Source organism: Panthera uncia, chromosome X (assembly GCF_023721935.1).
Source record: "Panthera uncia isolate 11264 chromosome X, Puncia_PCG_1.0, whole genome shotgun sequence".
Lineage (NCBI taxonomy): Eukaryota > Metazoa > Chordata > Mammalia > Carnivora > Felidae > Panthera > Panthera uncia.
In genome coordinates, this window is record NC_064817.1 from 118,568,850 (window position 1) to 118,582,050 (window position 13,201).

Here is a 13,201-nt window from a genome sequence, read left to right on the forward strand (position 1 = left end):
CTTTCTTTCTTTCTTTCTTTCTTTCTTTCTTTCTTTCTTTCTTTCTTTCTTGAAGTTTATTTATTTTAGAGCAAGCAGGGAAGGGGGAGAGAGAGAGAGAGAGAGAATCCCTAGCAGGCTTGGCACTGTCAGCACAGAGCCCGATGTGGGGCTTGAACTTACAAATTGTGAGACCATGACCTGAGCTGAGGTGGACGCTTAACCGACTGAGCCACCCACGTGCCTCTAGCATCTTCTTTTCATACACCAACCCAGATGCCGTTTGCTGGCTTAGAGTTAAACATCTTAGCACCTCTGTCTTTGCTAAAGGTGTATGGATGAAGTAATATTGTTTACTGCATTGGACTCTTAGTCTCTCCAATGACTTGGTGAGTTTGTAGACGCTGGTAGCAAAAGAGAAAGAGACCACGTGCTGAGTTGCAGGTAGGCGACCCTTGAAGAAGGGGTAGTCTCCCCCTCCCTGCCACACTCTCACTATAACATTTCCTGAGACTGAAACAAATAGCAGAACGATGCACGGCAGAACCAGAGACTGGAACAAATAGCAGAACGATGCACGGCAGGAGTCGAGCTGTGTTTGCCCTTGGCGTCCAGTGGCTAAGCCCGGGCTGTGGTTCAGGCACCACCAGTTAGGGTTCCCAAGGTGCTCCCCCAAGCCTGTGCCCTGTTGGTCCTGCCCTGCCCTCTCCCGTCCATGCAGGTGGCATGTGGGTGGCTGGGTGCCGTCGGTGGTAGTTGGTGGGTAGAGCAATGGAGGCAGCTCTGTGAGGGACAGAGGACCTTCTGTGGGGTCAGAGGACCTTCTACTGAGGGTCTTGGTAGGTTGAGTATTCTTTGGGTTTCCTGGCGGCCTGCCAGGAACGGGTTTCTGGGGCCTCGTTTAACACCATTACTTCTGTCCTCCTCAGTAGTTCGTTCTTGCTCAGTGCCTTCGCCATCTACTCAGGAGTGTTTCGGCTCTCTGTTCGCTCAGGCTGCCATTAACCAAGTACTACACACGGGGGCACTTACGCAGTGGAGACGCATCCTCTCCCAGTCCTAGAGACGGAAGCCTGGAGGTCAGGGCGCTGACTAGATGGCTTGCTTCCGAGTGTGCTGTGAGGGAAGAGTCTGTTCCGGGCTTCGCTTCATGGCTTGTGGCTGGCCGTCTCCCCCCTGCCTTCACATTGTCTTCCTTTTATGTGTGCGTCTGTGTCCGCATTTCCCCTTTTTATAAGGACACCAGTTGCATTGGGGCAGGGCCTCTTCTGATGACCGCATCGTAAGCTGATTACCTGCGCAAAGACCTGTCTCCACATACAGTCACACTCTGTGGGACTGGGGGTACAACGTCCACATAGGAACTTGGCGTGACCAGTTAACCCATAACCACCCCCAGGTCCCACTAACCATGGAGAATACCCAACTCTTCGTTTCACTTTCCAGTCGCCGGGCGCCTGAACCTTGGAGGGACCATCACTTCGGTAATGTTCCCTCCCCGATGGAAAACTCCCTCACTGTAGGTTTAGCTCCAGGAAGTGGCTGAGTGTGCACAGTGCTTCTCCCCTCCTGACCTGTTCTGCTCCCAGCAGCACCGCCCCCGCTGCTCCCCACTTGCCTCTTTCCCTGTTTCTGGCTGCTTTCCAGTCCATAAAACTTCACCTATGAAAGCTCTTTCCTCCTCTAGACCCTCTGAGTTGGCTCTGGACCATTTTCCAGAACACCGTGGTCAGAGCCTGCCCAGCCCAGTACTTGTCTTTCTCTCGGAGCAGGCCTTGCACCCAGGCCTCAAGTTCCCCTCTTCCCCCTGGTCTGAGGGACTCCATGTCCCTGTAGGTGGCCTGTTAACCCCCCTCCCCAACTCTGGAAATGCTCTGCTTCAGCCTGGCACCGTGCCAAGAGCTGGTCCTCTGAAAATCTTCTTTAGGAAACCTTCCCTGATTGAAACTTCCCTCCGTTTACTGTAAGAAGACCTATCTACCTGCTGTCCTTGTGTACCAGGCAAATTTCTAACCGGGAGTAAGGGGCCATTAGCCACTTCCTGTGTTATGGCACTATTTCCTCTGCTCTTTTCTCCATAAAACAAACATTATACATACAGTCAAGTTCTTTGGTCAGTGGTTAGTGTTTTAAATACAGGTTTTCAATTTTATCTGTGGCCGGTGAGCCATCAGTAACTAATTTCAAATGTTTTATGCTTTTGCCTGTGCTGATAGTGTCCATCCTGTTAGCTCTGTGGCATCTATAAAGAGTGCCGTGGAGCTAGCTGACCATTGCCCATGGCCTCCAGAAAGCCTCCTCATAAGCATGGTCCCCGAATCCTTCTCTCTTCCCTCTTCTGAGTGACCCATACCTCCTGCGACTCCCCATCCCCTAGTCACGTGGCCAAAGTTGGCCACTGGGCACGGGACTGGCTTCCCGTGGCCACCGGATGGCTCCAGCTCTCCGTGCCTTCTACCTCCCTGGCCCCCACTGTCCCATCATCTAAGCTCCAGATTACGTCCATCGGACTGTGGTGACAGCTTATTTCTATTTGTTTCTCAGACTTTGTGTTCTGCAAGGGTAGGCCTCTGCCATAATTGCTTGTTATTAGATTGAATCCTCCCCCAAATGAGAGCCACATGTGAGAGAGAAAATGGGTGCGGGCCCAGAAGCATCCGGGAGCCAGAGGTGGCCAGCCCCGTCAGCAGCTTCTGTGGTGGCTCACAACTGAGACAGTCTGAGTGCAGGTGCACTGCCCTCCTTTCATGGGGGCCAGCTTCCAGAACTATACTTCTTTCCGACCTTTGCTGCTTTATTTTGGAATGCCAGACCAGGGGGCCCCTTAAGCACTTCTTTCCAGTTGCTCGAGTCCATTTTCCTTAAGAACCCAGGCCAACATCTGCCTTCCTGCAGCTCCCTCCTAACCGGCATGTGCTTCTGTCCTCCTCAGGCTCTTTGCCGAGTCCTTTCCTGGGTGGTTCTATTTCGTGTGTCATAGCAACAAGGAGGAGGGGCTATAGCGTAGAGTGGAGGGAAGTCCCTTCTGTGAAATCACGTAGGGAGGGTTACCACATCGTATTCTTGGTGACACAAAGGACAGGTGGTCAGGGGGCTACCCTGAACCTTAGCACAGAAAGCCCGCACAGGCACTGCTGCTGGAATGAAGGGTGTCCCGTGGGCCCCCGCTCTTGCTGTGGCAGCACTAGCTCCCACGTGGTCTCTAAAACCCTGCGAGCCGCAGGCCGCCTTCCTTCCCGACCGCGCTCAGGTCCTTACATGTGTGAGCAGTCAGCTTCATTGTGGCCATCACAACAGTGACGGGAACTGGAGCCCTCGCTGCTCTAAGTCCAGACCCTCTGGGCGCCGGGGGATGCTGATGACCTCCTGCCTGGCAGAGGGAAGGGCCAGAGGAGCCGTGGCTTGTCACGTTCTCGCTACCTGGCACGTGTAGTTACAGAAGGGAAGGGCGCCCACCGGCCAGGGCCAAAGTCCCTCCTAGCAGCGGCTCGATGCCTCTTGTGGGTGGGGTCCCGAGCTTTGCTGAGACCTCATGTGAGCAGGAGCACGAGTGTGAAATGGGTTCCTCCAAAGCTGGCCTGCGGCTCTCCGTGCTCCTCTTGCACCATGCAGTATGGAAGGGAGAATGGAAGGTGTCCTGAATGCGGCTGGCACGGAGGCATGTTGGGGAGCAGGCAGGGCCCAGGGGGGCATCAGAGGCCAGAAAGGTGGACAGGCCAGGCTGCCACAGGGTTCGTGGGACAAGCTCGTCGTGGTACTAGGCACATGGAACTTACGGGGCGGGGAGGGCTGTGGCAAAGGGATCGGTGAGAAGGCTGCTGTCAGTGTGATGGGTGGGGATGGGGAGCAGGCTGGGGAGGAAGGGCAGGGGACTAGCCTATTTGGCCCCTTTTCTGAGGAGGAGGGGGCTAGATTGGCTGCCCTGAGAGTAGCTCCCTGGGCATCCGTCAGAAGATGGCTGGGTGGGGAGGAGGGCCAGGCGGCTGTCTTGTTTCCTTTGGGGCCCTCTTGGCTCGTGGCTGACGCGCGCTAGCACCCACTGAGTGAGGTCCCCAGCTGGGCATTTTCTCAGTGAGCATGCGTCAGATTTATTGTAAAGGACATATGAGGAAAGGCAGCATGGAGATGTCAGACGATCGTCTCGGCCTGGGTGCGTGGAATCGTGCAGTCCCCTGCACAGGCTGCCCCTCTCTGAGGTCACGGTAGTAACTGTAGTTTGCAGAACGTTCCCTTGTGTGATTCCCTGGGAACCAAGTGATCCTGCAAGAGGCTCCAAGGCTAAGAGGGGTGCTGTTGCCCACGTCACGGTGGCCTCTGGGATCAGCCGCCAATAAGGTAACTTTCCCTTGCTTTTGGGGGCTGTCACCATCAGATGCACATTGTCGTCCGTTCCCTTCTTCCTGTGGCCTGCTCAAGACTTAGTTTCTTGCTGGTTCCCAGGCACCCAGCTGTCCTCCTCCTCTGCCTCTCCCCCTCCCTCCTGTGTGTCTCATCTGTGTCTGCCTCCTGGTTCCCTCCAGTGAGGCTGATCGCCATTGGCAACCCTGATGGGAGAGCTCACAGTCTCCAGGGAGCTGGCCGAGGCTTTGGGGAAAGTGCCACAGGCAGAAGGGACAGCACATTCATGGTGTCTTTCGAAACCTGGAAGATTCTGGAATGTAGGAGGGGACAGGAGGCGGGACCTGGGGAGAGATGAAGAGAGGCAGGCTGGGGCCACACTGCATGGTTTTGAGGCCAAGGTCAGGGCTGCAGAAGGAAGCCACTGGACGCCGTTAGGTTGGCATCACATAGCCTGGGTGAGGCTTAGGGCCCAGGCGTGTGGCTGCAGTGTGCACACTGGATCGGGGACAAGGGGAGGTGAGTGGGCAGAGACAAGGAGAGAAGCCCCCCACGTGGTGCCTTCTCTCCCGGGTCTGCCTCACCCCCAGCCTGGGAGCTGCAGGAGGGAAAGGTCAGGTCTTGGGTCTCTGGGCTTGCTAGGGGAGGGAGGGAGTAGATGCTGTGACCCCAGTAGTCAGACCTGGTGTCCCATATGTCCCAGGAAAACCCTTCTCAGTGCTTTATGGCCCAGCACCCCATGAATGGGCTTAAAAGAGAGATACTCAGGGGAGGCCTTGCGGTGGGGCTGGAGATGCTGTGCACAGAGCCTGTCCTCCCTGTGCAGGGAGGCCGCTGGGCCCCCAGAGGCTCCACTCTTCCGGCACCATCCTGTCCAGGGGCCGTTGCCTATGCCTATTGCGACCGATGAAAACGAACACAACTTCAGGTTGTAGAAGGTGGTGATTTAATACTATTCAGTCAGCAGGGCAATTTATAAAAATGCAAAACCGCAGAGGGCAGGGGGGCTGGGCACTGGTCACCTTTCTGCAGTGTCCTTAGTTGACTGCTCCTCCCTGAACCGGCTGAGCAGTGCGCCAGCTGCTGCCCCTGGCTGTGGGGGGGAGGGTGGGGGGACACTTGGCAGATGGTGTGGCAGGCTGATCGCACAAGGCGTCCTGGTGCCCAGGGACAGGCCCACTCACTGCGGTGGTTTCTGCCTCCCCAGATGCCCATTCACCAGAATCTCAAGGAGCTGCTGGCCGTCAAGGCGGAGCTGCAGAAGCGGGTGGAGGACCTGCAGCGGGAGGTGGCCACGCGCGCCTCGTCCTCGTCCGAGCGGGGCTCGTCACCGTCGCACTCGGTCACCCCCGTCCACACCTCCGTCTGACGGGCTGCGGAGGGCGGCACTTCCGGCGACTCCAGTGGGCGAGGACGTCCTGCCCGGTGGCCCAGGCGAGGGACCGCAGCCTGTGCTCTGCTCTTCTAGGCTTGGGCCCGACGTCCTCCCATTCTGGAAGGCACTTTCAGCCACTGACCGTTTGTGTGGGTAGGACCGCTCCCACCGTCGTCAAGTGCTTTTTGTTCTGTGACCCGTGCCCCTCCCGCCGGCTGTTTGTGGCAGCGCCTATTGGGGACGGGGAGGAAGCATGGGGTGTGGGGCTTCAGGTCTCTCTCCAGTTCCTTGGAAGGTAAATCCTTCATTTTCAAACGCACTCCATTCACTTCCAGACCGCGTGCCAGCCACGTGGCTTCCTTCAGCTCTTTGCTCCAACCTGAAAAACGTTTCAAACTGAACTACTGGGTGGGGGCGGGCCCACCGCTGCCACCACGTCTCCCGTCCCCTTCACGCAAGGGGCCTCCTGCACCAGTTACTGCTGTGTACATAGAAGGCATTTTTAAGAAAGAGAAACCGGTCTTTATTTTCCTACACCCTTTTTTTTTACGTTTAGACGAGGAGGCGTCCGCTTCCACGGGCTGGGCAAGCCCTTGCGCACAAAGCTCACACCAACTTGATGTGGTACACATCTGGCACGTGATTCGAACGGGGCCCTGGAGATGGCACAATGTCCTGTCCTCCCCCCAGACACCCGTGCTCACCTCCCGGGCCGCGGCACCGGCCCTTCCTTTACTGCTGCCGGCTGTGTGTGCCCATGCGAGCCTGCCCCCGTCCCGCAGCTGCCTGTCAGAGAGGTTTCTCGTTTTACAGAGACCCTGCGGCTCTGTTTGTTCTCGCCACCGCATGGCCATCGTCCCCAGCTGCCCCTGCTCCACCAGGTGCGTTCCCCAGCTCTGCTTGCTCGTGCGGCTGCATGGCGACCCTTGGCTTCCCTGGAGCTCCCCTTAGCCAGCGGTGGGGTGGCCCGGGGTGGGGTGGGGGGCTGGAGCGGGCGGTGCCACCCTCCCCCGGAGGCGACCCCGAGACCCACCTGTGCGATTGAGAAGCAGAACAGACCGTTCTCCTGGAGTGTAGCTAGCACAGAACTCTCTCTAAAACAACTTGAATACTGTTACCTAAGCAGTTCTTTTTGTCTTTTATTTAAGTGTACTAGAATGTAAAACCTTTATGGTTCCGATTTCTAAAAACTGGTACAGTACGTATTTGCCTCATCTGATGCACTGTATTTCGATCTGTAATTAAAATAATATGTTTGCTCCACGGTCTGGTTTTTTAAGTTACGATTTTTCCCTTGAGGAAAACGACAAAACCTTCAATACCTGTTATTTTATGTGTCAAGCACAGTCAATAAAGTACCTTTACAGGATTTATACTAAATCATAAACACAGTCTCTCACGGCTTGAGTGTTTTGGCCCAACTGGGTAAGTACTCCGATTTTAACATCTGAAATGCTCCTCACACATAAGCCTGAGAAAATGTTGACCCCAGGGGTCCGGGGACCCCAGAGTCAGGTGCCACTCCGAGGGGGCCGGGTGCTCTTTCCAGGCCCTGAGTCCTACAGCCGGAAATGGGAGACTCCCAAGAAGCCCCGGGTCCGTACCCCAAGTCTACAGCAGGCACAGGGGCCTTTTGGGGACCTTTCGCTGCCCCCCCGCCGTGGGTCTCCCTTCTTGTAAGGGCCTAGGGTCCATGTCCCCCTGCAGCAGTCGCCGCAGCTGTGGTCCCCAGCGGCGACACTTGAGTCACAAGGCTGGGAGGGCCGCCTGCTCTGCCGGCCCCCCACTGGCCATGGAGACCTCCTTCAGCGAAGCCTCACGTGGCGGGTGTGCGTGCGAGGACTCGCCACCGTTTACTATGTGGCTGGTGTGACACACACAGGCGAGGACCCGGCGCCCTCCACATCGCGCTCAGCTCTAGTGTCCGGCTGTGCTGTTTGTGAGCCAAGCCACGGAGTTAGGACAAGGGCACCATCGCTCCCAAAAGGCCATCCTGCAGTACGGCTGGAATGAGCGAGGCAACGGCACATGCCTCCGCCCCGGCCCGCGGCCGGCTAGGAGGACGTCGAGCGTGGGGACGGCCTCTGCCCGTCTCCAGCCGCCCCGGACACTGCCGCCCCCGACAGCGGACCTCGCACATGGCAAGTCCCCGTGCAGCTCCCGGCCTCAGCTCCTGGTACCGGAGGGGCTACCCGGGAGCCCAGACACCAAGCCATTCACCAACGGGGTACATGGGAGGACTCGAACCTTCTGGAGAAATGCCTCAGGCTGCAGAGGAGGGGAATAAGGTTGCCTCCTCATCACGAACTGCCTCAAGAAAGAAGCCTCACTGGACAAAGGAAGTGCCTTCACGACATGATGAGCTGTTAGGTTCCATTTTGTTTAATGCAAACACAAGACAGTTGACAATTCACGTTTAAACACAAGCACACAAAAAGTACAGAGGATTCTGAGCCAGTCTCCATTTCTTCCTCGGACAAAGCGCACAGGCACTCCCAGCTCGGCGGGCCCCATGGCACCCCACCAGCCAGCGGCCATGCGCCCTTCCTCCCGCGCTCAGCACTCGGTCATCCACACTGCACTCCCACTGCCCGGTTAAGCTGAAACGAGTCACGTGTTCTCCACTGGCCCTTCTAGTTCCCACAGGCTTCCACATCATCTGGGGCAGGCCCGGGGCCGTCAACGCAACGTTCAAATAGACACGGTTCCAAGAGGCGACGCTTCTGCGGGCATCGGTGCCCAGCACCCCAAGGGGCGGGAGCTCTGCAGTCAGGTGACCGAGTGACTTTCCAGGCCCAGCCCGTCACCAGGAGGGCCGGGCGCTGGGCTACGGCCGTTCTCGCAAGGGAGCGAAAAACAGGTCTCTTAACTGAAGTCGCTGCTGTGAGCGAAGGGACTCGCACGCAGCACTGACTGTACATCAGAGCGGTGGGAGTGCAGGGTCTCCGCCGCCACAGAAGCCTCCCTATAGAGTCACAGCTGGCAACGGGGGGCAGGGGCACAACACACGCAGCCTCCTTCCGGACCACCATGACTGACTTCTCGGACTTCCCCGCGGCAGGGAGAGAATTTACCACGCACGACCACTGCCTCGTTTTTCTTCCTTTGAAATGCCTCGGGGACCTCGTGGGGCAGCCATCCGGACCGGGGGAGCCGCCCAGCACCGCCCTGATCCCTGCCCAAGTCCTACCACCTAGGACACTGGCTGGCGGCAGGCCAGGGATCCAGAGACCCTCTACAGCTGCCCAGCACCAGCCAGGGGTGGGGCCGTCGGCCCTCGCCGTCCGTGGCAGGGACGAGCCCGGCCAAGTCGACGACCCCGAGGCTCTACGCAGAGGGGTCTCCTCAGTGCCACACACCCGCCTCGCACGCACACGGTCGCGCTGGGGGAAGGGGCCTTTCAGGGCCACGGACACACGCGGACATGGGTCTGCGGGGCAGCCTGCGGATGCGCGCTGCAGCAGAGGCCCATCCCACATGTGTTTTTACGACAGCTGCTAACCCCGGCACACGAGGTGTGTGTTCTACAACCTGCAGGGCCCGCCCCGATTTGACCGTTTTGTCATCCCAGCTCAGCCGACGCCAGGGCGCTAACACACAGCCCGTACGATGCTTGGGGCTGTCTGCGGAGAAAGGGGGCGCGTGCAGTCGTATCCATAGGACCCCGCCTTCCTGCCGACCTATGCTTCTGGAAGTGCTTTTGGACACAACACACTGATTATCAGTAGATGGTGGCTCCACACTTTAGCTCGGCCTCAGCAGAGCTCCCGGAGACAGGACCACATGGGGGCCATATGGAACGTTTCAGGGAGCTAGCCCAGACCAGACAGCTCCGGGCCGGGTGACAGGCCAGGCCCTGGGTTCTGGTATTTACTGCAGTGAGCATAACACCCCAAAGGCTCTTCAAAACAGGCCAGGCAGGATAAGTGGACACACGGACTCAGGCAGGTTTCAGTAAACCAAGGAGACGTCCCTTTCCCCATCCCCCTGCCACATCAAATACAATTTCAAGCAAACAACATGCATGCTTCCGGCTTCGCTGCTCGTCCTTGAGGTCTGTAGCTTTTGCGGCTAAAACAAGAATACAGAGTGGAAGGGGAGCACTCATTTCAATGCATCAACGATTCCTAAAAACTAATCACATCAGCCGGGAGACCGCACCAAGAATTAGACCTGAGAGTCACAGCTTCCTACTTGTCCAGAAGGTTCCTAAACTCTCAGGGTAGGACTATCCAAACATGCATGTTTGCCCTTCAAGAAATGAAAGGCCACCACTTGGAGCAGCTGTCTGGGAGCCCAGCAGTGTAAACGTTGGGACCGGAAAGAAGGGCTGAAAGTTGCCCCCCGCCCCGCACTGCTCCCGGACCCCCTGACCCCCACTGGGTGGTGTGTGTGTGTGTGTGTGTGTGTGTGTGTGTGGTTACCTGATGCTCGCTGGTTTGCTCCAAGCAAACCAGGTTCTTGCTGGATCCCTACGCATAGCACTTGGAGGCCACTGCCAGGGCCACGCTGAGTCAACGCAGCGTGTGGGGGATCACACGACCCTGGGTTCAGAGTCTCATCCCCTGAGCAAAAAGGTCCTCCCGCCCTCTGTCATCTCAGTCTCCCCAGCCCCCAGCTCCTTCAGGCCCGGGCACAGGCTGGCCCTGGGGGGTGGCGGCCCGGCGACTCCGAGGCAGGTGCTGGCTCTCCGCCAGAGCCGGCTCTCGGATTCCACACCGAGCGGCTTCAGGGCCCCTGTGGCGGGGCCGGCACGGAAGCCAAACTCACACACACCCACAGCTCTTCTGGAAAACTTAAGACGAGAAGCCAATGACGACAGCGAAGCAGTACGGCAGCGGGGGGTCCAAAGGAAACAAGGAGCCGGTCGCAAGCGGTGGCACCGTGTGCGCCCGCCGCGGAGCGGGGCCCTCAGATCCGGGGCGCGTCGGAGGGCGGCAGCTCCGCAGACTGCGTTTGCAGCGTCAGGTATTTCACTAGGGAGAGAAGGCAGTGGTCAGGAGGGCGTCGTTTCCACCCCGCACGGAAGGTACAGATGCACAATCAAGCCCCTGCCGGGGCGGAAACCTGCTTCCTGGCCTGTTGTGTCCAGAGGCTGGGGCAGCTCAGCCGCTCCTAGCCAGCCTCCCCTCTGGCACGCCCTCCGTCCCCAGAGAGGAGGAGGAAGCTAGGCAAACCCTGTAGACAGCTCAGCCTCTGTTTCCTCATCTGGAAAATGGGAATGCTCCTGACTGGGCTTGCTGGCCAGTGGTAGAGGCGCGTGAAGGGCTCACTGTTTTAAGAATTACTACAGCGAGGGGGGCACCGCGGGGGCTCCGTCGGTTGAGTGTCCGACTCTTGCTTGCAGTTCGGGTCACTTTTGTGCGCCACTTTTCCCCGTCACCCGGCACCGGGCCTGTCCCCACTGCCGCCTCCAGCTCCAGTGACAACACGCCCCCGGGCTCCCCGCCTGCTCATCTTCACCGGCACATTGTATCTGCAACACGTATCTGCCTTGAGAGGCTGGCTGCTCCTCACGAAGCCTCCAATCGCCGGGGGCTCCTGCACCCAGAAAGTGCTTCGGTGCAGGAGGGGCAGGCAGGGAGGGCCGAGGGCTGGGGTAAGAGGCTCTGTTTTAGCCGAGTTCCCTCGGGCCTGTGGCAGTTTTCAAGATGAAAAGTTACAGGCCTAATTTGAAGGATGCCCCGCAGCTCCGTTGGCATTTGTGTGGGAGGCATCGGTTGTCGCCGGCAGGGAGCACGGTCCCAACAGTGCGCGGAAGTCCCTGACATGCCAGCAGACAGCCCTGGCTGTGGTCCCTGTGCCCCTGGTGGTGTGAGGCTGGAGACTGCCTCATCAAGGGCAGAGCGCAGCAACCCCTGGGACCCCGTAGCCCCCAGCTCTGGCTGGAAATTCTAGAAACGGACACCTCTGCGCTTTCCTAGCAAAGTTGTGCTTAGTGCCTGGCCCACCAACTAGCGGCCCTTCAGCAAGAGACCATGAGCCCTAAGTTCTCACCTTGGGGTTCCTCGCTCACAACGGCTTCCAGGTTCTCTCCCTTCACGTAGTCTGCATTTAGACCCTCTGCAAAGGGCAAAGGGCAGAGTTGGTGACTGACATATAACCAAAGGGCCCCCAACCAAGCCCGGGGGCTCTTGTCACTGTCCTCAGAGATGACACAGGGCAGCGGCCTCTGACAGCCATCCCCGTAGGGCAGGCGCTACCCCGTGTGGGACCAGGGACGGGACAGAAGGCACCAGATGGCAGGGTCAGCGCTACCCACAGGTCCACATGCCAGCCCAGGGGCCAGGAGGGTGGGGAAGGAGCCAAGCGCCACATGAGTGACTGACAGATGCAGGGTGGAGGGGCAGATGGCTGAACGGGGCTCCCGCCTCCGGCCTTCCCAGCAACACCCGCAGCTCGGGGCCAACAGGCTCCTCCAGCCCAAAGCGGTACGTGCTGTCCCCACCCTAGTGCAGAGGAAGCCGGGCCCACCCACCGCTGCTCTGGTCAGTCCTATGGCCTTTCTCTCCAGTGACTTCCATGGGGGGCTTGGGGACTCTCCAAGCATCCGCCACATGCCATCACTCGGGTCCCTGAGAGGCACCGTGTGGGTGCAAGAGCCCGAACTCGGGACTCAGAGCGAACCCTGGCCTGCTGCTACTTAGGGAGAGTCAGGAGTCCCTGTTGTGGCCCAGGAGAAGCCGGGGACCGGAAGCCCGTAGCAGAGCCCAGGGCCCGTGGGAAAATTGGGCCACGATTCTCAGCCACCACACGACTGAGCAGGTGCCAGTCTCCGTCCAGCTGCTGCCCCAGGCTACACCCAGGCTCCCCGCCTGCCCGCCCCGGTGCTTGCCGAGCTTAAGGTAGACCGCACACAGGCCTGGGAGGAATGTGGGCACTGCTCGGTGGTGGGTGTGGCTGGGCCACCATCTGGGACAAGGCAGGTGAGGGACCCAGGGAAGCTGTCTTCTGCCCGTGGGAAGCCCTGTCGGTGTGTTCCTCAGTGATGACCACCAGTGGGCATCTGGGTTCCCGACGGGGCCCCTACCCACCAGCCCATGTGTCCCTGCAGCCAGACCCACTTGGTCTGGGGACCTGGCCGGCACCCTCCCAACACACACCAGGGCAAGCTAAAGATGGTTATGGTCACAGCCAAGTCGGTGAGTGCCAGGGAAGGGGTCAGGGTGGACAGCAAGAACAGCAGGGTGGGGAGGGTGGACGATGAGGAAAATGAAGTCAAAGCATGTCATTACCTTGACCTTCTGCTGCATCTGAAGGCAAGACACAAAGCTTAGGACTCTGGAGTACCTCGCCCCCAGCAACAGACCACAGGGGCCTCCTGTGAAACGCACTGACCCTGTCACTGTAACTTTGTCACTGAGGGCAGAGACAGAAAGCAGAAAGTCCCCCAAGTTTGGGCCCCTCAGGTGGCAGCTGAGGCTGGAGGTCCCCGAGCACCACAACGGGGACAGGCTCTCCTAGTAGCCACACGCCATCTTCCTGGGGCTTCCCGGTGACGGGGTGCAG

The 13,201-nt window shown here is 58.7% G+C and overlaps 2 protein-coding genes across 7 annotated transcripts in view; one reads left to right on the plus strand and one right to left on the minus strand.

Annotated features, from left to right (window-relative positions):
* The window catches only part of MTMR1 (myotubularin related protein 1), a 63,894-nt gene extending 56,938 nt beyond the window's left edge, over positions 1-6,956 (plus strand). For all 6 annotated transcript variants that reach the window (XM_049644436.1, XM_049644435.1, XM_049644437.1 and 3 more), the window contains one exon: positions 5,525-6,956. In XM_049644436.1, coding sequence (XP_049500393.1) covers positions 5,525-5,686 — 162 coding nt within the window. In that variant the 3' untranslated portion in view covers positions 5,687-6,956. The remainder of the gene's footprint in view (positions 1-5,524) is intronic.
* A 1,095-nt stretch (positions 6,957-8,051) lies between these two features.
* The window catches only part of CD99L2 (CD99 molecule like 2), a 94,032-nt gene continuing 88,882 nt past the window's right edge, over positions 8,052-13,201 (minus strand). Inside the window, exons 8-9 of the mRNA XM_049644438.1 lie at positions 11,690-11,755; positions 8,052-10,668 (exon numbers count right to left, since the gene is read on the minus strand). Of these exons, the coding sequence (XP_049500395.1) occupies positions 10,604-10,668; positions 11,690-11,755 (131 nt within the window). The 3' untranslated portion in view covers positions 8,052-10,603. The remainder of the gene's footprint in view (positions 10,669-11,689; positions 11,756-13,201) is intronic.